This window comes from Hemiscyllium ocellatum, chromosome 33 (genome assembly GCF_020745735.1).
Source record: "Hemiscyllium ocellatum isolate sHemOce1 chromosome 33, sHemOce1.pat.X.cur, whole genome shotgun sequence".
In the NCBI taxonomy this organism is placed as follows: Eukaryota; Metazoa; Chordata; class Chondrichthyes; order Orectolobiformes; family Hemiscylliidae; genus Hemiscyllium; species Hemiscyllium ocellatum.
The window spans coordinates 7,407,508-7,432,117 of NC_083433.1; the positions used below are offsets into that span (position 1 = coordinate 7,407,508).

The window sequence follows — 24,610 nt, forward strand, 5'->3', positions numbered from 1 at the left end:
TTAAAAAAACAATGAAACAATCCAATGCTTTGGGGTATAAGGCCAGGAAAAATTGAACAGTTGAGGACAGAACTGCTAAGCCACCAGCATGTACAGACTGCCTGAAACACTGCTCTCTTAAAGATACTTGTATCTATCTATCTTAAAGGTACCTGTGAAACAGAAATCCCTAAGGAGAAAATCTACAGAGAAAGTTACAAAGGGAAAGATTCGACAGCTGCCTCTTTTTGAAACATAAATTTTGTGTAAATCTTACTCAGGGGTTTTAGCAGACTAGTATTATAGAAGGGAAAGTAAAAGGTTAGAGGAAGAAGTTGTAAATAGTTGTTAGATAATTATTCTATGTTATACTTTAAGAAATAAAGTTGTTACTTTTTACTTTAAATAGTTCTTGGCCTCTCGAATTTTCAGATTACTGCTCAGGACAAATCTTTTCTGTATTGCTGGTTTAAATTAAGCAGGGAGGTCTACCCATCTCATAACACATGCAGCACGCTTTTCAGAAACATTTTGTTTCTTTGACATTATTTTCAGGTTGCACTATATTTTTAACTAAAGTCCCAACTGTTTTTACTTTTTAGTGTGAGGACCCAATAGCCAGATAAATTGAATATCAGTCAAGTCTCAGAAGTAGTACTTTCACCCAAATCAAAAGAATTTGCACTTATTCAAAGTTTGGGAGAAGATTTGTAGCTCGGGTGCTCGTTGTTGTGGTTCTGTTCGCCAAGCTGGGAGTTTTTGTTGCAAACATTTCGTCCCCTTTCTAGGTGACATCCTCAGTGCTTGGGAGCCTCCTGTGATGTTTCCTCCGGCATTTATAGTGGCTTGTCTCTGCCGCTTCCGGTTGTCAGTTGTTGTCCGCTGCAGTGGCCGGCATATTGGGTCCAGGTCGATGTGTTTGTTGTATCTGAATCCACAGATTCTATCAACAAACACATCGACCTGGACCTAATATACCGGCCACTGCAGCGGACAGCAACTGACAACCGGAAGCGGCAGAGACAAGCCACTATAAATGCCGGAGGAAACATCACAGAAGCGCTTCACAGGAGGCTCCCAAGCACTGAGGATACCACCTAGAAAGGGGACGAAACGTTTGACACAAAAACTCCCAGCTCGGCGAACAGAACCACAACAATTTGCATTTATCCCTCCTCAATCCAGAGATTTGAACACAAAATCCCGCTGTGCATCACACTGTCGAGGTGCCATCTTTCAAATCTGATATTGAATCAAAGGTTCCTCAATGGAAGGAAAAGATCCCACAGCCACTATTTGGGAAAAAAAAGAGCATAGAAGCCCTTCCAACATCACTCAAGTAGATTGTGGTCATTATCACATTTTCATCTGTTGGAATTTGCTGTGTACAAACAAACAGGCTGCCTTCCATATTTCCTTTGCTTCATTAACTATATTTCAAATACAATTAACTGACTGTAAAGCACTTTGGAATGGACTCATGCCACAAAAGAACTTTACAAATGCAACTTTTAGATTTCTTTTATAGAGAGGAAACAACTAAATAGATATTTACAATTACTGATAAGCTTCAAAAACAGAAATTGCTGTAAAAGCTCAACAGGTCTGGCAGCATAAGTTTAAAGAAATCGGAGTTAATGTTTCAGGCCGAGTGACCCTTCCTCAGAACTCAGTTCTGAAGGCTCACTCAGCCCAAACCTTTACTCCGATTTCTCTCCACAGATGATGCCACAGCTGTTTAACTTTGCCAGCATTTTCTGTTTTTGTTTCTGATTTACAGCATCCACAGTTCTTTCAGTTTTTACTCGCAAGCTTCACCTTTGTTTCTTATTCTTTGATAGAATGTGAGCATCGCTAGAAATACCAATATTTGTTGCTGATCCCTATTTGAACTGAATGGCTGATTTAGTATTGGGAATTTGCACCTGTGACAACTGGGCTGACACTGCTTTCTCACAGGATAATTTACACATAGGGACAGGAATTTTTATCCCACAAATGGCTGCACTGAAGGTTGAGAGCACCCAATGTGGTCATTTGCTTGTGAACTTAACCTTTGTTTGATCAGATAAAATTTTTCCTATTTATAAGATGTTTCCCCAACACTCAGAATTAGCACCATAAAATAAATTGAACAGTTAGAATAAGAGCCTCTTTTAAAAAAAGCACAAATATTACAGTGAGTAATAAGGCGGCACCTCAATCTTGTTTATTTGCTGTAACCCTAAATGCTTGCATTATTACTCACATTAACCACTGAGCATAGTTTTATAGCACATCCTGAACACACCAACATTGAGTCATTTCAAAAAAGCCATTTTTGTCGAAATTGTAAGCCAAAAATGGGACAGTATACAACAGCAAGGAAACCAGCTAAATTGTCTTTTTAAGCAAGATTAAAGTTCTCAGAAAGATCATGCATGCCGGATTCTAACATTAATTTGATGCACAAACTTTCAGGCATAACTTACACATTATTCGAAACCACTGGTGACACACTGGCATGTGAATCATTGCTCCAATATTCTGCCGTGCCTCACAAGTGCCATTCGTTAATGCATAAGGCTAGATCTGGACTGTGAACCATCTATATGATTATGGAGGTATTATAACCACATTTCAATCTGAAATTCTCAAATTCACTGGTGGGCCATAGATAACAATCCAAAATGGGGACCCAGCTGAGTGTACTAATTGAGATTAGCAACTCAGCTAAGAGCAAGGATCAAACTGGAGACCTCACGTTTTCAGATAATAGGGACAAATTATGCTTAAGAATGGTTACCTATATCAGTTACCCATGAACATCCTTGTTCTTTTTCAATGATCATGGATCATGGAATACACACAGGTTGGATGATGCCTGTGCAAACTACATTTCCAACTGGCAAAAGACTACTCCAAACTACCCTTTCACCACAGAGGTATGCGTGTCAGTTTATGGGAGGTAAACCAACTTGCAGCTTGCTACCAACATATCATATGTTGTTGATAGGTTGAAAATGTGTTGCTGGAAAAGTGCAGCAGGTCAGGCAGCATCCAAGGAACAGGAGAGTCGATGTCTCAGGCATGAGCCCTTCCTCAGGAATTCCTGAAGAAGGGCTCATGCCCGAAACGTTGACTCTCCTACCCCTTGGATGCTGCCTGACCTGCTGCACTTTTCCAGCAACACATTTTCAGCTCTGATCTCCAGCATCTGCAGTCCTCACTTTCTCCATTACCTTAGGTTACCTGACTGCAAAGCTTCTCAAGCTTCTGTGACCTGACTGCATTTCACAGTAGCCTTCAGTCTGGCTGACATGAACATTTAGGTTGTTAACAGATGTAATTATGCTTTGGTAAGGGAAGAGTTGAATAAAGTTATTAAGTTCATAGCTTAATTGTGCATAGAGGGTGGTCAAGTATTTTTTTTCTAAGTCTTTCAGATCTCAGAACTACATAAGTATGTTCACCTCAAATTCAAACTTTTTACTTAGGTGTGCTAACCATTATTTAGACTTTGAAACCACTTTAGTTTTAATTGAAGCAGATTTTTTTTTTACTAACAGTGACCTGACAGCATTCTGTGTGGGGGACCTTAGCTTCAGTTTGGAGGTCACAATATTATATTTCAGCAGCACAGAACAAACTATCCTATTTACATTATATTTTATAATAAAATTTAACTAGTCTACAAGTTCATCTGCTGGAAGTGGAAGAATGTCTTTTAGAGTGCAGGATTAAATATAAAGGCATCAATTAAATCTGTTGTCTGATACGATTCATATCCAAGCACTTGACTGGCAAATGAGATTCAACAATGCCGTAGCACAGGGGAAAATGGGAAAAGCAATTATCCACATGCTAAAGAGTTACTGTTAATATAGAGAGAAACAAGTCTTGTATCAAATGTAAACAAGTATGGCTTTAAATTCCCTCAAAATTATTCAAGCTCTCAAGATATCAAAGTAACTACTGAAAGCAGTTTGGGATTCTTTTGAGGGGGAAAACAAAATTATGAACCAGGAAAGTAAGCCCCGAAGCCTTGGCACTGATTATTTGTTGAAAGTTCCCATATGTTGCTCAAGGTCCAATTAAGACTGTATACATGGAGTTGCAATTAAATTACAGAAATGTCTATGTGCTGTGCTCCCTCCTGCCTCTGATCTGCCAGCAAGAAAGAAGGGAACACTGATGGAAAATCAGTAGGTGGTCTTTGGCGAAGGCTCCATTTCATACTCTTCAGTATCCTCATTTGGATTGCTATATGTTATGCAATTGGAATAATTATTTTACATCTTCTTCTCCTACTGGTTGTTAATAAGGATGATTCTTCACAAGTAACAACACTGGTTAGGTACAGTGGCAAGATGTTAAGAGTTTTAGACATACACGACTTATTTTGTGGGACAGCAGAGTGGTACAAGAATGACTGACTGCATCATAACTTGATTGAAATAAGTGACTGACTGTTCAAATAGAAAACTAAATAAACAAACTTTAATTTAGAACCAGTGATTGGGACGAGGAAGGAATACAAAGGGTCATTTGATTTCAAGGAAAGATAATTAGAAGGCAATGAAGTAAGAGTTCATGCAGGCTGAGGGGATGAGAATGGGGACTGCAGTGAGGATGAGTGTTTGACTGGAACATTGTGATATAGGGAGCCATTCAAAACAAGAGGCAAAAAGAATTTAGCAGATGTAGAGGCCTGTATAATTTGGAGGATAGGTATTGTTTTCTGCAGCATGAGCAAAGTGTCTCTATGTCTGTGTTGCCTGCCTGATGCCAGGATTAAGAACATGTCAGGAATTTGGAACGGAAGGGGAGGGATCAAATTTGTCATTGTCCACATTGTATTCTGTCAATGTTGTTGATACCAAAGGTGGCTTAACTGAAAGAGTTTGAACAGTTAGCAGCAAAATTAAAAAGCAGAAACTCTAAGGTAATAACCTCCGGATTACTAGCTGAGCCATGGGCAAAGGGCTAATCAAGTCAAGGAATTAAATGGGTTTCTCAAAAATTGGTGTTGGAGGAATGGATTTCAATTCATGGGGCACTGGCTCCAGAGGGGTAGAAGGGAGTTGTCCTGCTAGAGCAAGTTTCACTTGAACCATCCAGGGACCAGAGATCTGGCAAAACAAATAACTAGATTGGTAGAGAGGGCCAAAACTAATTGAGGAGAGACAGGAGGTTTTGGTGTGTGTGTGTGTGTGTGTGTGTGTGTGTGTGTGTGTGTGTGTGTGTGTGTGTGTGTGTGTGTGTGTGTGTGTGTGAGAGAGAGAGAGAGAGAGAGAGAGTGAGGGGGGGGGGGGGGGAAGAGGAGGAGGGTGTGCGGTGCGTGTACAGGGAAGAGAAAGTTACTTCTGAAGAGGGGATAAGTACATTTACAAAGCAAAGAGATACAATGGATTGTAGGGCACCTATGTAAAGTAATGATACCCAGAGCAGGGCAGAAAGGGTCAGTGAATAAATATTTTAAAAAGCAACAAAAAGCGCAAAGATTTTTTTCTGGGGAGTGGTGCAAATAGGCAAAATTAATGGCTCTTTGCATAAACACATCCAGCATTTGAATCAAAATAAATGAATTAACGATGCAAATAGAGGCTACTGCACATGATCTTATAGCCATTATGGAGACATGGTTACAAGATCAAAGTTGGAATCTAAATATTCCAGTGACGTAACTTTTCAGAAGGATGGTAGGAGGAAAGAGTAGTAGGTAGCTTTGTTGGTACTGATTGGAATAATTGTGATAGCAAGAAAAGATCTCAGATAGAAAGATGGAAAATCTACGTGGGTTGAAGAAAAGAGTAACAAAGGGAAGACAGGTGGGAGTAGCCTACAGACCTCTGTAGGAAAGTGAATAAATTATAAGATAATGAGGGCATATAAAAAAGATAGCACAGCGCATCAGTACAGTTTATATTAATGATCAGCAGAAAGATGAATTCACTGAGAAATATTGCAAACATTTTTATATGAAGGAAACATTGTCAATACTTGAGGCCATGCATTTGTGGATGTAAAATATGAAAATCATGAGTGACGCACGTACAAAACCTTGCTATGCATAATTGACAACAAATGCTGAGACCTAGATTTGCCCTCCAGAGAAAAGTGTCCAAAGGAGTGGGCAAATGAGTTGAGTTGGAACCAGAGGAGAAACCCAGCTCCTTCCCACTTACTTTCCAGAACTGTCACCAATTAAAACACATAAGTGGTCAATTTACAGCACCTAAAGGCCTCATTCCAACTGGCCTATAATTGATTCAGCACAACATTAGTTGAAGCTCCATGGCAGCCAATGGTTTTTTGGAGGATGGCACACCAAAATTTCAGCTTGTGACCCACTCAGGATCTTGATCCCCACTTTGGCATGCCCTGCCTTGGAACATAGTGAGTAAAGAGGATAGTCTCTAAAAACCATTCCCCCAGCCTTGCTTCAGGACCTCTAATTCATCTCCTTATCCCAGAATCACTCCAAACAATACTTATTTGATTTGCTGATCCTCCATCAGGGAATCCTAATGTAGTCTCTAATGTGGTGCTGCTGAGTTCTTGAAATGTTAGCCTCTGACTGCCTGTTCCAGTCAGGTAGGACTTCCATGTATGGATTTGTAATTCCAGTCAAAAGCCTGCCAATTAGCCATTGATTGACAATCAATCCAGCAGGCTTTCTGATAAAATGTAAATAGAGTTTCTTCCCACTAAACTTTACAACTTTTATACTTTTGAAAATTGGAAAATCCCATCCAAAGGTAATTTAAAGTCAGCAATCAAACAGTTAAACTGTTAAAAGGCAGTTTTCTTACTTTTTAGGTAAAATGAGTACAGGGCAGTGATTAAGCTTTTTACAACTCACTTTAAACAGATTGAGCAATCATTAGTTGCAGAAATGCTGCAAGTCTGCACACTATGAGACATCTCAAATTCCAGTAATAAAAATTTGCTCCTGCTGTTATGTTATGGATTTGAAAGATCTGGATTCTTAGCTAAATAATTACCTCAGCCTTGTTAATCCTTTAAAAATTGTATAAGATATTTTTAAAGCAGTTGTTCTGTTTAACAGAAAACAGATACTCCACTTTTAAATAAGTTGCAATTAACACTTCAGGGCGCTGTTAACCCTCACAAATTTGTCATGCAAAAGGGTGACATATGAAGGTGGCAATTTGGAGGAAGGCTAGACTGTGGTTAATAGAAAATGTCACACACTAAACTTAGCCATTTAACGCATGTCATAACGCACCACAACTCTAGGTTATACATAACTAACAGAAATGATGAGTGTATATGCTTCCACAAAAGGACATGAGGAACCTATGCCTTGAAATATACTTGTTTCAGAAGCCCAATAATGAGTTTTAAGCCACCTGCAAGTGATAAAAATCAGGAAACAGGGTATTAAATGGTGATTAAAAATGAGATGAACAAATTTACCAGTGAGAATTGAATTCCAAGTCAACTGAGGTCAAATAATGAAAGGTGGAAAAAACATATTTTTAAACAATGAATTAAGTTGTAAGGAGGTATATTGTACAGCTATATAATTCTAAGAGTGTATACTTACTTGTGAAGGTCACTTCTGGCAAAGTGGTAATATTCTTACCTCTGTGCCAAGTTTCACCTGCTTTAGAGACATGTAATGTCATCTCTAAACAGGTTGATTCAAAAATATTTCCTCATGTATGTACATGTATGTAGATATGGTACAGTACACAAAGTGAGGAGGAAAGAGGCTTACCAGTAATTTCAAAAAATGTTTCAGGTAGAATGTTCAGTTTCGAAAATGTAGCAAGAGCAGTTATTTCTGATTGTTGATTCTCTTTACTTTCATCAGTGTTTATTTGATCTGCCCATAGAACAGCTTTCTCTCCCCGTACAAGGCGCTCCAACTCATTGAATTGTGTTAGTGTCTCTGCAGTCGCAAGATTAGCTTCTTTCAGTGTGTAAAACTGTTTACGTACAATCTGCAGTAGAGTGATCACTAACCTAAGATTGAGAAAAAAAAGTGGCAATCAGTTCCATTAGTCAGCTGCAATGACATCCAGCTCTTTCAGAACTCCCTCACATCTTCGTAAGAGGCTAGGATTTAATCTCTGGAACAATTTGTCCTTGATCAGATTCTGCCACTAATCTGAAAAGCCAGTATTTTCATATTCACCACTCACCATGATAGGGAATTCCACTGCAGTTCATTCCTCAAATTTAGTAAGCAGTTATCAGCCAATCAATGTAATATATTGACTGTTTACATCTTAAAATGACATGGTGCTGACGTGTGATTTCCCTTTTCATTATGGTCCCTTTGGTTTTTTACTTGAACAATTTTAATTTAATCATCTCATGTATTTAACTTAAACATTTTATAGGATTTTACATTTCTTTCTATCTGTGTTCCCTTCATTTTGTACATTTTTCATTAGCAAAATCCTCCCCGTTCAATGGGGCCACACCCAGAACATTAACAAGTCCATTCTTTTTAAATGCTGCTTCAAAGAGTTTGCAGCATTGTTTTCCTTTCAGAATTTCAATACTTATAGCTTTTTTTTCCCCTCACAGTATGTTTTCATTTTACATTCTGATCACCTTACCACTTAACGGAGAATAATTTGAGCTAATCATAAAGAATATCCTTTCACGAAAGGAATCAGTCTGGCTTGGGCTGTACCTGATCCACATCCTTGCGAATATCAAACAGAAATTGACAGAAAATACTGATCACACCCAGTAACACAGTTGGTATGCGAAAATAGCAAAGACAGATTGCGTCACTGCGGAATTAATCAGCCTCAAATTTCACAAGGTGGTCGGGATCTCTTTTGAGAGCAGTGATCTGCATCCTTTCAGAGTAATGTGGATGGAGGCGTGAGCATGGAGTTCGGAGTGAGATAGAAATCAGATTGGGTCACTGCGTCCTTTCCAATTGCGTTATTAAACTTTGGCACAGTGGCCAATTATCTTTACCGGGAAGAAGTGTTGGGGAATTCGCCATCCTCTCAAATACAGGATGACTACCAATTTGGAGACTTTACAAGTGATTGAGCTAAAGAAAAAAATCAAATAGCACAATATACAACTAGCTGTAATGCTTAGGACTGGGGTTCAACCTCAAGTAGAGTGGGTGAATTAGTTCAAACTTCTTGGCCCAGCCACAAAGTAACATGCTGGTTCACTTTAGGAAAGGAAATTTGCTGCCCTTACATAGTCTGGCCAAGATGAGACTCCAGACCTACAGCAACTCAGTTCAAGGACAATTTAGGAATGGGCTATAAACATCATCTTTGCCAGTGACATTCATATCCCATGCAACAACAAAAAGTCTTGTTTATATTCATTTCCTAAGCAACATTCTGAATAGCTATGGTCAGGATCAAGCTTGAGACTTTTCCATTCATACCAAATTAGTATGCCACATAAGCCATGGTCATCCTGATTCATCCTTACTTTTCTGTCTGTCGACGGTCTCGATCCTGTAGCATCATCAGTTGGGTTATGTATTCACTGTGTTGCTTTAAGCTGTTCAATTCCGACTCTAATAGAATTTTCTGCAAACTCAATTTCAAGACCTGTTCATCAATAAATTTTGAAAAAAATTAATGTACTAGTCATGGTACCTTTCATTTTCTAGAAGCATAATTGCTTTCTGCAGCTTTTGTCTCATACAGTAAATACACTTTTAAGCCTGGAAAATAAAAGTAATAGGACCGGAGTCTTCTCCAGAATTTCCATTACGAGAATCACCACCTCAGAATTCACCTTATTTGGAGGCACTTTTGTCAACTTCCTGCTTAGTATGTCATTCAGAAACAGCAGGAGCCAAATCTAAATAACAAATAGTTCCCAGACTTTAATGTGGTGTTGCCTGACTTGAAAGATTTCACAGTACCTTTAAGCTTTAGTCTGCCTCAATATTGTAAACCTCCCCCAAATTTCATGCTGACATGACAAGTTAAGCAATGGAACAGGAAACAATTATTAAAAGTTGTTTAGCTCAAAGTACCAGGAGGACGGCGTATGACTCCAATTCAACAGCAATTGATCCCTCTCATACCTGAGGCACTGATTGGCTTCTTCCATCTGAACTTATTTTTCTCCCCATCTCGGATAGGAGGCTCCCATTCTCTTTGAGCTTTTCTTCGACTTGCTGCATCTGTTCCAGCAGGTAGTCACGGCGCCTATTGGAGGATGCCTGGCTACGTTCAAATTTACAGGAAGCCTGTGCAGTTAGAACAATCAGAATTATTGCAAATTGTAATCGATTCATTCACAAAATTTTCACATAACATTCTTAGCCTCAGAAAAGGCAAAATATCTAAACCACTAAATTAGAATTGTATTGCATTGTCTAAAACTTTTAAGCGCTTAGTGCAAGAGCTATTCACTGTCAAATATGTCACTGAGGATACAACAGTCTGGTTTAATCTGAGACACTTACTATGGACAACAATGCAACCAGTTAAGGAACGGAGTTAAATATTTTGAATACTCAGAATGTTGTAAATTTTATCGAAGTTATTGAAAGGCTTTGAAATTGATGTTACTGTTGTAGAATTAGAAAAACTGTGTGCCAATTTGTACACAGCAAATTAACTGATTTCTCCTATGGCTTGTTGAAGAATAAATATTGTCCAGGAGAGCGGTTCTGCTCTTCTCTGAATAGTGCCATGGATCTTTTTACACTCAGCTGAGAAAAGAATAAAGAGAACATTAGTTCAATGTCTCTTTTGAAAGACAGTACCTCCAGCTGTGTAGCATTTTATCAATGGCAATTAAATTGTTATGACAATTTGATAGTGACCCAAGTACTGAAGCTAGCAATATCCTTTGCATCTTTTTTTTAAACTCATGGGATGTGGGCAATGCTGGCTGGGTCAGTATTTATTGCCTGCCCTTGGTTATCCTTAAGGTGGTAGCGGTGGTGGTAAGTTGCCTTCTTGAACTTGTTGCAGTCCTTGTGCTGTAGGTAGACTGACAATGCTGTTAGAGATAGAATTCCAGAGTTTGAACCAGTGACACTGAACAAACGACAATGTATTTTCAAATCAGGCTGGTGAGTGGCTTGGAGGGAAATTTGCTGGTGTATCTTTGATCTTGTATTTCTACGTGTACATGGCTGTGAGTTTGGAAGGTGTCAAAGGAGTTTTGGTGAATTTCTGCATTGTCTTGCAGATGGTATACAGTGCACATGAATTTTGCTGCAGTCCTTGCAGCAAGTAGATGTACATGCTGATTTGTTTATTTATTTATTTTGGGCAGGATAATGTTTGAGTGATGCGGAAGTATTCTATGGAGTAGCAAGGGACACGAAAGAGGCAAATCTTTTTTGATAGCTATTCGCCTTGAACTGTACTTATCTAATAGCTCTGACGTATCATCATGACTATCCAGAATTTAATTCAGGCAGCAGTTGTAATGTTGGCTTTTAAGCGTACAGGATACATGTACCTACTAATTATAGCCATATTTTAGTATGGTATTATTTTCCACCAGCTGTGAATTGAATATACTGATAGGTACGTATCAAAGGTATTATAAATGAAACGAAGAGCACAATTTTGCTATTTTGTTTTATTTTCTTAAATATTAAAAAGAAATGTAAGCGGCAAATGGGTTTGATCGCCAGTGATTTCTATCATCTCTTTTGGGAAATTGTTTTCTATCCCATCCAGTACTCCCTGACAGAATGAGATGCCTCATAATTTCCTGATTGTACGATTTTATTTTAATCACTAATTTCATTACCATCTTAACCATTTTTAAGCGTTCCTAAGCTCCTAACAATTATTTTACTGATAACTTTGTGGTTTCCTGAATACATAAGTCTAAAATCTGAATGATTCTGAACAAAACAACCAATAGGAGCTATGAATATTATGTGAGTAGTATCTCAATTGTTTTCTATGAAACAGCAAATCCTTCTCAACATCCAAATCCAATAATTATTTCACAAGTGACTAATCAAGATTCAGCGCAAAAATGTAAACAAGTCTGTTTGGCCAGGATGCAGAATTATATTCTTATGAGAGAGAAGAAAGTAAGGAAAAGTAGTAAGGAAATTCATGTGTGCTGTGTATACCATCTACAAGACAATGCAGAAATTCACCAAAACTCCTTTGATAGCACCTTCCAAACTCACAACCATGTTCATCGAGAAATAAAGATCATTCAGTTCCTCAAGCCTGACCCACCATTCTATAAGACCATGATTGATCTGTCCCAGGCCTCAAATCATCTTTCATGCCAGCTCCTCATATCCCTCAACTTCTCATTATTTTAAATATCTATTAATTCCTCTTTAAATACTTTCAGTGATCTACCTATCACAACTCTCTGGGATAGACAATACCAGACACTCACTACCCTCTGGGAGAAGGCATTCCTTTGCATTTCACTTTTAAATGAGTGTCTCCTTATTCTGTAAAGTAGCCCCTGAGGTCGACAGAGATCGAAGAGAGGTAGATGCAGTAAAAACGGTGTTCTTGCCCACCAGTCACTGAAAATAAACATGGAGGTGCAGTAATACTGAAGGCGGCAAATGGTCTGTTGGCCTTCATAGCAAGAGATTCAAGGACAGGAGCAGAGATGTCTTGCTGCAATTGTACAAGGCCTCAGTGAAACCACACCTGGACTACTGTGTGCAATATTGGTCTCCTCATCGCAGGAAAGATGTGCTGCAATGGACAGAGTACAACAAAGGTTCATGAGACTGATTCCTGGGATGGCAAGACTGATCTATGAAAAGAGACTGGATTAGTTAGATTACATTCACTGGAATTTATAAGAATATTCCCGGTGACTGTGGAGTCCAGAACCAGGGGTCATTGACTAATGATGCAGAATAGGCCATTTAGGACTGAGATGAGGAGAAATTTAATTACTTAGAGTGGTGAATCTGTAGAATTCTCTGCCACAGCAAGCTGAAGTTGAAACATTGAATGCTTCCAAGAAGAAGAGATCAAAGGGTACAGGACAAAAGTGGGAACAGAAGACTGAGTTGGATGATCAGCCATGACCATTTTGAATGACAGAGCAGGCCTGAAGGACAAATGGCCTACACCTACGCCTATTTTCGATGTTTCTATGTAATTGGCTATTTTGGTGAATACATCAAACACTTATAATGATTATCAGCACATTGTTCCTGTCACAGTTGTAACAAATGATCGAGTAAAGAATCAATCTGTATAAAACCTATTCAAAATTAATGGCAAATATTAGAGATAGGAAAAACTATTGTATCTAATTATTAAGTCCCAGCAAAGACATCCCAGCATATTGTTGCCATTAACTGCAATTATCCAGTCATTTAAGGATTCCATTTTAATCTGGAAAGCCTTACCTGTTCCAATCTCTGTTCAGTACAAAGTATTTTAATTCTCTCTTGGTCCCGTAATCGAAAAGATGTTTTCAGTTCCATTTCTTTTGCAAGTGCTTCCAAATCAAAATAGCTCTTTTGAATCATTTGGCGATCAGCAAAAACCTCCTGGAAAGATTTCACCAAGCTGGATATTGAGAAATGAAAAGAATAGTTTGGAATTGTTCTCAGAATGGCGGATTTGCTCTGTAACTTACATAAGGAATTGTAGTTGATGAAATGATGGTTTGATAAACTCAAAGATGCAAATATTAAGGTAATTTGATAAGTATTAAACTGAAGAATACTTGGTTTTGGCTTTGAAGGCTTCAAATAGGCCCTTTGGCCTCTCAAGCCTGTTCTGCCATTAGGTAAACTCAGATGATTATCCCCAGGCATCAACTCCTCTTCAATGCCAGCTCAACATAGACCTCAGCTCCCCGAGATATCAAAAATGTATCTACCTCCTTTGTAAATACTTCTAGTGATCTCGGCTTCATAACTCTCTGGGTTAGGAGGGAGAAGAAATTCCACTGTATCTCAATTTTAAATAAGTGTCCTCTTGTCCTGTTGCTTTGTTTCCCTAGTTTGAGATTCCCCATAGGTGGAGACATTTTCTCAATATCAACCCTGTCAAACCACCTCAGAATCTTGTATGTTTTGACAAGACAACCATTCTTTTAGTTTCTAACAGATAAAAGTTTAGCTTGTTTAGCTATTCATGATAAATCAACCTCTTTATCCCAGGAACCAAGTCACAGAAACTCTTGAATTGCTTCCACTGCTAGTATATCCTTTCTTAAATATGGGAGCAAAATTGTATATAGTACAACCTTTAAAAAATATTTGCATGAGCACTTGAAGTATAATAACATTCAAGGTTATGGACCCAGAGCATGAAAGTGGGATAGTGCAGGTGGTAGTATACCTTTGTCTGTACAGATTCCGTCTCTTCTGTATTGTATGATTCCATGATTCTTGTTACAAGACAATTTTAAACTCCAATCTTTGAACTAGAAGCCAAAATTCCCCATTTATATTCTTAATTACTTGCTTGCTACCTTTTTGAGTTTAATGCACAAGAACACCCAGATCCTTCTGCACTGCACATTTTTGAGGAGACTCTCCATTTAATAGTTTACCTTTTGATTGTTCCGACCAAATTGCATGACCTCACTTTTTCCTACATTAAACTTAATCTAACAAGTTGCTGCCCACACACACACACTGTTTTTATATTCTCTTAGATTTTTTAAATGTCCTCATCACAACATGCTCTCCCACGTATTTTGTGTTGCCAGCAAGTTTGGATATAATACAATCTGTCCATTAGAGGTTATAGGACTGAACCTTGTGACAATCCGCTAGTTAAGTCTTTTCAACCTGTAAATGACCCATCAAGCCCAACTCTACCTCAGGTGTGTTAACCAATCTTCAATATATGCTGGTATATTACACCTAATATAGATTAGCCCCTATCCAGTGCAATAACCTTTCATCTGCATTCTGGAAATCAAATCTATTGGTTCTCCTTTATCAGCATTATTTGTTATGTCCATAAAGAATCTAGCAAATTTGTCAAACAATGTCCTTTTAATAAAGCCATGCTCATTCTGGTTACATTGAGCTTTTCTAAATGATCTACTATTTTTTCCTTAATAATGGAATCTTTTGTTATTCGCTTTTATATTTCTGGCCAATTTACTTTCATAATCAATTTTCACCATCCTCATGAGCTTTTTAGTCACCTGTTGCTGTACCTGCTTGAGGAATTCTTTCTTCATATCTGTGATTCTCCACTACGTTGAGGACACTGGTTTGAAATCAGAGTTACTCTGCTTTAAATTGATTTTGAAATTCTACCATGTTATGATAGCTATCCCCCAGAGAATCCTGAACTATGAAATCTCTTACTAATCCCCTAGTATTACACATTATTTGATCTAAAATGGCCTATTCTTGGTAGGTTCAACAAGCTACTTCTCTAAGATGCAATCACTTCTATGCTCTAAAAATTAATCTATTATGTTCCCCTGGCCCATCTGAACCATATGGTCAAAATGCAGCCTGACAACTGCCCATTTTACCAGCATCCAACATTTCTCAATTTATATTTTGTCCTATAGTGAAGCAACTGTAGATGCATAGTATGGCATTGTCACTGTGATACATGGGACAGACTTAAAACCAATCTAGCAACTCAGAACTGAGCATCTATGAGGTGCTGTGGGTCATCAACAGTAGCAGAATTGTACTCCAGCACAATCTGCAACCTCATGGCCTGACATATCCCCCATGCAACTATCATCATCAAAGCAGGATATCAATCCTGGTTCAACTGACAGTGCAGAAGGGCATGCCAGGAGCAGCACTAGGCATACCTAAAAATGAGGTGTCAGTCAGGTGAAGCTACCAAACAAGACTACTTGCATGTAAAACAGTATAAGTAGCAAGTGATAGAAAAACTAAGCAATTCCACCACCAACAGATCCAACCCCAGCTCTGCAGTCTCTCATATCCAGGCATGAATGATGGTGGACAATTAAACAAGTCACTGTATGAGGCCGCTCCACAAATATCCCCATCCTCAATAATGGAAAAGCCCAGCAAATCAGCACAAGAACAAGGCTGAAGCATTAAGCAGCAATTTTCAGCCAGAAGTACAGAGTGAACAATCCACCTCGGTCTCCTAGAATGGTCCCCAGCATCATAAATTATCAGTCTTCAGCCAATTCAATTCACTCCACGTGATATCAAGAAACAGTTGGAGGCACTGGATACTGCAAAGGCTTTGGGTCCTGACAACATACCAGTAAGAGGAAAACTTCTTCAAGGCAGGCATCCTTGCAAGAAGATTCGTGGTAGGGTTAAAATCAACTAGGTAAAAACAAGGATTGCAGATGCTAGAAATCTAGAGTCTAGATTAGAGTGGTGCTGGCAAAGCACAGCAGGCAATACTACTGAAGATTTGTGCTCCAGAACTTGTTGCACCCCTAGCCAAGCTCTTCCAGTGCAGTTACAACACTGTCATCTACCCAACAATGTAGAAAATTGCCCATGTCCTGTACACAAAGTAGGACAAATTCATCCTAGCCAATTATCACACCGTCAGTCTACTCTTGATCATCAGTAAAGTGATGGAAAGTGTCCTCAGCAGCTCTATCAAGCAGCACCTGCTCCCTAAAAACCTGCTCAGCGACATGCTGTTTGGATTCTGCCAGGGTCACACAGCTCCTGACCTCATTACAGCCTTGGTTCAAAAGTAGACAAGAGAGTTACATTTTGGAGGGGAGTTAGGAGTAATGACCTTGACACCAAGGCTGTATTTGAGAGTGTGGCATCCTAGCAAAAATGAAATCAATAGCTGTTGGCAAACTCTCCACTGCTTGGAGTCATACCTAGCACATGGAAAGATGGTGGGTGGTTGTTGGACGTCAGTCATTTCAACTTCAGGACATCTCTGCAGGAGTTCCTCACGGTAGTGGCCTAGACCTAACAATCTTTTGCTGCTTGATCAATAGTCCTCCCTCTATCATAAGGTCAGTAGTGTAGCTGTTTGCCACAATTTTCAGCATCATTTGCAACTCCTCAGATACTGAAGCAGTCCATGTTCACATGCAATAAAATCTGGACACTATCCAGGCTTGGGCTTAAAAGTGGCAAGTAACATTCACACCACACAAATGGCAGGCAATAACCACCTCCAATAAGAGTCAGTCCAACCACTGCCCCAATTTGAGGTTACAATCAAATCAATAACCTTATTAAAAGGTGGAGCAAAGAACAAAGAAAATTACAGCACAGGAACAGACCCTTCAGCCCTCCAAGCCTGCACCAATCCAGATCCTCTATTTAAACCTGCCTATTTTCTAATTATCGATTTCCCATTGCTCCCTACCCATTCACGTATCTGTCAATATACATCTTAAATGACGCTATCGTTCCCGCCCTTACCACCTCCACTGGCAAAACATTCCAGGCACCCACCACCCTCTACGTGAAGAACTTTCCATACGTATCTCCCCTGAACTTTTCCCCTCTTACTATGAACTTGTGAACCCTAGCAATTGAGTCCTCCACTCTGGAAAAAAGATTCTTGCTATCCACCCTATCTACACCTCTTATGATTTTGTGGGCCTCTATCAGGTACCCCCTCAACCTCCTTCTTTGCAATGAAAATAATCCTAATCTACTCAACCTCTCCTTATAGCTAGCACTCTCCATACCAGAAAACATCCTGACAAACCTCCTCTGCACCCTCTCCAAAGCAGACACAAGATAGTGAGTAGTTTTCTCCTGCTCCTTGTTTATGTACTTGTATGTTTATTCCTGATCTTCCTTAAATAAATCAAACCATATGAATGTACAGTACAGTCGGTTCTGATCTAACACAATGCAATCATGCATTATAAGAAAATCACACTATAGCCGTTCCATTTAAACTAATGGGACTGAAATCGCATTATAACCAAATTAGGCAAGGCAAGTTTGTGTTCTGCAAATAACGGTCTAAATTCTTTAATCACGTTAAAGCCAATTTGCGTTGAGGAAACATGCATTATAGCAGACCGGACTGTACTGGCTTTGCCAAAGCAAAATATATATAATTATGGAATAGTACAGTTCCTCATTAGCTGCAGGTTAAACTTGCAGGTAAAATCAAGCACTCGGAGTATTGCCAGTTGGGCGAGCATAAGCTATCAATCAGTAGGCATTGGAAGATGTAATAGTCAAGTTATTTTCATGGATCGTTTGCACAATTACAACAATACCCACATATTCGCACAAATTAGTTCGAACATTGGACTCCCATCAACATCTTCAGTTCTTCCTCAGTTGATAAGTCAATTGTAGTTGTGTTTAAAGGCAAAGCGTCAACGAGAACATTATGTCAGCTGAAAGTATTCTTCAACACCTCCACAGGCCACTTATTGAAGTGGTGCTGGTGTAGACTTGGGGATGACTTTCCCATGCTCTTAGTCAACATCATGGGCACTTGGGACAAAAGCTGACAAAGGTCAACAATGTTTAAAAAAAAAACCTGGGACATGCCAAGTTCTCTCAAGGGTGTATTTGCATTGTAGCTGTAGCAGCTGTGCAAAGCAATGGAAGCTGCAATATTGTAGATGTATCTGAAGTCAGGGCCTAACCTGATGCTGAACAGAAAGGCCTGTGCAAACTCTCAATAAGTTTGCAGTAATGCTTACCTTCAGCAGTCAAGTCTGCAGTCATTTGGAATGCTTAATGCAGACTTCAGCTGAATATTTTTAGCATCCAGCTAAGAATATAGTGTACAAGGAAGAAAGGACATCAAGGTTAGATGTTTGATTAATGAGTGCCCTTTTATCCCTCAAATTCTCAGGAATTGTTGACGCCAATTATAATAATTCACCTGTCTACATGCAGTCCCTTCAGGGTTCTGAGGCCACTTCCAACTCCAAAATCAATCATCTTAACATTCTACGGTAAAATAACTTCTTCACCTGGGCAATCTACTGCAACATTCTTTACATGCCTTAAACAACTAGAGTGCAATCACCTTTACCACATGCCTACTCCCTCAGCAACCTGAGGTTTGATGCCTGCAAAATCAACACTTATCCAATTGTTTGATGGATGAAACAGATAAAAAGTGTTTCTCAACCATCAGAGCTAACATCAACAGAACAGCAGGATCAACACATTTGCTCTTCCATATTTAGCACTGTTTAGTCTTGTCTTAGATATTTTCAATTGAAAAGCCCTTATGTATTTAAGAATATAGGGGCCACAGTAGCCTGAGGAATTGTGATTCTGAAGGTCAGGAGTCCTAAAGTAGCTGTCTGAGTATCCCCATGCATTTACTGCTATTGTCCTTTACATTGCACAGGTGAATCTTATGCATTGTATGCAAGACTTTCTGCTGCGAGTAGTTATGATTACGCTGATGCATGATTCAAATATCAGCTACTCACCCTACTATGGCACAATGGTTAAAAGGGATTATTACAGAGCTCCGCTGGCCTGAAATGCACCAGCATTGAAGTCCTTTCTCCGTTTACTTTTACAGAAGCTACCAGTTGGGTAAGATTTATACCATTAGCTCCCAAAGCATTCCAAATAATAACCTGCTAGATTCACAGAGATTGGTATGTAGAATGATCTATCTTCACTGAAGGTAATTCAGAATGACTGCATCAGTGAGGTTGCTACGCACTGATTAATCAGCAAAAAGGCTGCAGCTTGGTTTCAGTGGTGACAGGCTTCTAATTCTACAATCAATGCTGCACAACATTTGTAGTTCAATTTCACATACAAAGGATAGTCATTTGGATTAAACGGAACAGCAAAATTAGAACTGTAGTTCAGCAGTAGTCACCACTTTCAGAAGGCAACAAGAGTGGTTGTTTAGAAATTAATTTAGGAAAGAAACATTAAAAATATTTAGAAATAGCCATAATCCTTTACTTTCATAAAAATGCAAATATTAAATTACTAAAAGTCCTACTTAAAATCACTATAGTAAAAGCCCTATTTAAATGAAAGACAATTCTGATTTTCTTCAGTTCCCATTATCTTTGTCATTCACCAGTGCTTTGTAGAATCAGCAATTTTAGGTAAATCATTTTTGCATAATTCAAGAGACTATCCTGGCTGCCCATACTCAAGGCGAAATATTATTCATAATATCTCAAAGAACTCAGGCTTATCTTTAAAGAAAAAAAAACAGAGAATAGAATTCTTTTACATTAAATCCACAAAGATAATGTTATATTTTCATCCCTGTATTTAATTCAGATTAGGTACAGTCAAACCCAACTAAATTTAGATCACTATTCCTTTTAAGCTGACTGAGACTGTCTGCATTTTCTAAACTTTCCCCCCTTTTTTCCCTCTTATTTAAAGCTGATCTACATTTGTGTGTGCAATTTGCTTTCACTTGTTACAATGGGGCTGAATTCCATGCATATAAAAGAACATGTAAATATTGAAAAGTTAAAACAAAAGCAGAAACAGCTGGAAATACATTGAATATTGGAAGCTTTCAGACAAACCAGCAATAAATTGTAACTTAAATCCATCTTTTGTTTTCACTGATGAACTGCACTGTATTTTCTGATTTTTCCCCCTCTATTCTGATTAGCAGGCTGTTTTGAATCATCTACAGTATATTTTGAATTTTTTTCAGTTCCAAAGCTCAATTTAACATTCCACAATACCAAAGAGGCTTGAAATGTGGAATGCAATGTCTAATTACTGATAACATTTGAAAATTGTTGCCTTATGACTTATAGACTTTTCCACTGTACAGGTTTTGAAAGAATCTCTTTTTATGAAATAGTTCAGAGCTTTAAAATCACTTCATCATGCAAGTTTCCAATAGGGAAATGTTTTTTAAAAATCAAGTGTTTACTTGCCAAATACAGCATGCACTCAACTGGATCAAACATACATGCTACATTTAATTGACAATAGAACTTCTGTGGCTTCTTCTACAGTTGATTGAATTCTTGCCAAATGTCAAGGCTGTTAGTAAATAATACATTTCACCTAATAGCAGTTCATAACTTAAATAAGACATTCTGCATTGCATTTGAATCCACGTACTTTGGGAGGGGACAAAATGAACCCCGAAACTCAGAGTAATGTCAATATATATAGAATTTCTAAGAATTTACTTATATAACACGTCAAGTTACATTTAACAGACAACAAGAAATCTGTTCAGAGTTGGTCCTTTGGGGCATAGCCATGTAAAACCTTCAACTATACTTATTTACAGTTGAAGCTGCAAGTGCTCCGTGCACTCCATATTCTGCGCAGCATTTAAACAGTTGGATTGAGACTTTGAAAAATAACTTTTTCAAAAGTTTTGGGGCTGTCCCTGCTCCTTGTGTTTCATTTTACTTTTTATTGCATTATATCCAAAATCATGTGGGAGAGCTTAGGGTATTGGTTTGGAACTGCATCATCCATTTACGATGAAATTCAAAGGAAATAATTCTCTCTTTAAAAAAAGAGAATTTATCCTATACTTGTCTGACATTGGCTCAATGAAGGAGTGAAATCAGGTTATCCTACCGCTGACGGTGACTGGGTGATTTTGCCAGCACTGGACTACAATCAAAATTGGAGACTGTACTTTTGGCATCCTCGTAGGTCTTCAGCTTTTCTTTCAGTTGTGTGACCTGAGGATAAATAAGATTCCAAAGGAGTCAGTCATTGTCCATTTCACAAAGTTAGGCTGTAGCTAATCACGCAGGAATTTATTACTCCACAGGAGCTGTAGGCCATGCTCTAAACAGAATTCCACAGAAGGCAGCCACCCACATTAGGGACACCCAAGACTGATATTTCTCAACTCAAAAGAATATAATAAATAACAGCGCTGATGAGTGAATGAATTTGATGATTGGACATAACTTTAATGCCAAACATTACGAACTGGGAAGGATATTTGCAATCTGCTTGGCCTAACAATAGTATAGAAGAACACTACCGCAGAGGTAATTGCCATTTATCTTGGAAAGGCAGTCCCACTGAGCCCCAATCGTGTAGACTGTAAAGTATTTTCCTTCTGTTGCCTGTGTAGAACATGGAACAGCAAATCAGCACCATCCCAGTGGTTAGTAGCATTGAATGATGCTGATGTAAAAGTGTTTGAGATCAGTATCAACTCTGTTTAGAATTTTTTAAAATAATGTATCACAACACGCATATTTTTTCAATCTTAATTCTACACTAAATTTCTTGATACAACAGAGCTAATCAGGGCAGAATAAATGCAAATGCAATTGCAAGTCAAATTATAGACTCCAAGTTCCATAAAAAGGAATCAATAAATCAGGATGAACACACACAATGAAGCAGATATTATAGCTTACAAACTCTTTAGGACAATTACAGTATTAAGTATGCTGCAGTTAACCAGCAAATAATGAAATCCCTTTAACAGGAGACAGAAAACACACCTCGCTCAGAAGAAGAGTACTAAACCCTGGACGTTATTTACATCTATTCATCTGGACCAAAGATTAAATGGAACGGATTTTTATGTAGCTTTTCCCAGATAAGCACATAGAAACAAATTGAGACATTCGCAAAGGTGTGTCTACAGGCTTAAGCAACATTTTTCTCCAAGAAAGCCAGGATATACAACAAATTCAACAGATCCTGCACAGGATGTGTGTACATAACACTTTACAATTTGTCCATAGAAAAGTTAGAACCCCACAGTGTAAATCTATTAGTTTGTGTAGCAGAATAGCTAGAGAAGAGCACGGTAAATCCATTATAACCTGTATTCAGACAGTCAGGATGAAGCACCATAAATCCTTCACATCCTGCAGTAGGATGGTCAGAACTATTCACCATAAACATATTACAAGATACACTAAGAAATATCAAGATATCTGAAGTTACAAATACACAAAACTGAACCAAGACCTTTATATGTGAGAAACAGCAGTGGAAATGCCCAGCTGCCAATGAGAAGAACAGATGTGTCAGCAGAGGGAAGAACACATCTTCACAGCAAACAGAAGAATCACATGGGGGAAATGACAGATGAAAAGGAAGTTAAAACAAGCTTACACTAGAGAATGCCTCTTTCTTTAAAAGCAGGCTTCCTGTGAAGTAGGCAGAGAACAGCAGGCAATAACATTTTTTTTACATCAAAGCTAAGTTAACAAAGCTGCAAAACACAAGTGAAATTAACATCTGCATTGCAACAATACTTTAAATCCCATCCCAGGCAATTCAACACCATCCCAACAATGGTCTCGCCATCCTATCCGCTTCCAAGCCATCTGTCACTGCCCTTCCCCCAATGCCTGCTATCCTGTCCCACCATCATTTGTGATCCTATCAGCATCAAATGGTGGAGGGAAAGATGCTATGATTGAAGGAGCAGCATATAAGTGAGTTGTGGTGAAATAATTGGTTTGGCTGCAGAGAGCTGGGGGAGCTGATTGAGGCTTCGGAGAACACAGGTCTAACGGATTAGGCTGATCTTTAGATAGGGCTTAGGAGTGTGTGAGCCCACCATGTGAGTGTGTTGGGGGTGGAGTGGTAATAAAGGGAGGAGGAGTGACTGGCTGGACAGGAGAGGTGAATGCCAAAAAAGGTTGAATGGTGAGAAAGGGAGAAACAAATAGCTGTAAAAAGGAACTGGGAGGGAAACTGTAAACTGGAAGAAACAGATTTTAAGCCTGTCAATAAAGTAATACCCAGATAACTTGGAGCCAGGAAAACCTGAACTCACTGAGGTAATAAATTCCAGAGGGCTGATGATTATTGAGGACATACTGATGAATTCTAGTTCTGTTTTTTGTTTGAATCTAAATACCACATATCAATAAAAATACAGAAGGCATTGTTAATTCATGACTGCATTTCAAATAATTAATGAATAAGCAAGAATGAAAAAGTAATCTTTGAGAAATGGCTTCATGGTGAGAAATGCTAATTTTGGTAGGGTATAGGAATGCAAAAGAGAAGTTTGAGGAAACAGAAAGCTAAAAGTGAGAGTCTGAAATCCACTGATGAACAGAAAATTGTGCATAGTTACATCATACAGCATCAAATTCTTCCGGAAAAAAATGGAACATTTTGTTTTATGGTGAATCATCCTGAGCACAACAAATCCTTTGTTTGCTTTCAAAATACTTCCATGGCACTGATCATGAAACTTCAGAGTGTTATGGAGTAGCGCAACCTTTTTAAGACTGCTTTCCCTTTGTTCCACATTGTGTTTGTTTCTACTCAGCATCAGATAGATCCATTTGCACAACACCCAACTTTATATAGGTCTATTTACCCAATATATTGAAATTTAACGGTAGCAGTTCAGCATCATCCATAATCCTAAGCTTGTCATTATTTGAAAATCTGCAGATTCACCAATATTTAGCTTGTAAGCAACTCAAAGCAGAGAAGAGATCCTAGTAACAATAACTGAACCTCAGGAGATTCCCAGATCCATTGACATTTACACAGCTAATTCTTATTTTACTGTAGCAGATTACCATGCTATCTTGCACAATTCTAACTTGCAGAGTAATGTCTTAGAGAAATATGATTTTGTTTTTGGATAAGATCTTGACTAGGCCTCAAGATGTCTCCAGTTTGGTCTTCTCACATGGTGTGCAATATTAAGAAATTGGAAAGGTATAGAGAAGGGCCACAATCTAAATTAATCATTTAAAATACCTTAGTTACACTGAGAAGCTCAAAGAACTGGGACTGGATAGAGAAGCAGCAATATAATTGAAATAATTTGCCTTTATATAGCACTTTTCAAGGTCCACTGAA

The 24,610-nt window shown here is 38.5% G+C and overlaps 1 protein-coding gene across 2 annotated transcripts in view; it reads right to left on the reverse strand.

The window, feature by feature from the left end:
• Positions 1–24,610, reverse strand: part of LOC132831386 (kinesin-like protein KIF18A) — a 69,321-nt gene that overhangs the window by 15,622 nt on the left and 29,089 nt on the right. For both annotated transcript variants that reach the window (XM_060849504.1, XM_060849506.1), the window contains exons 9-13: positions 21,380–21,486; positions 13,304–13,466; positions 10,016–10,180; positions 9,409–9,530; positions 7,706–7,953 (exon numbers count right to left, since the gene is read on the reverse strand). In XM_060849504.1, coding sequence (XP_060705487.1) covers positions 7,706–7,953; positions 9,409–9,530; positions 10,016–10,180; positions 13,304–13,466; positions 21,380–21,486 — 805 coding nt within the window. The remainder of the gene's footprint in view (positions 1–7,705; positions 7,954–9,408; positions 9,531–10,015; positions 10,181–13,303; positions 13,467–21,379; positions 21,487–24,610) is intronic.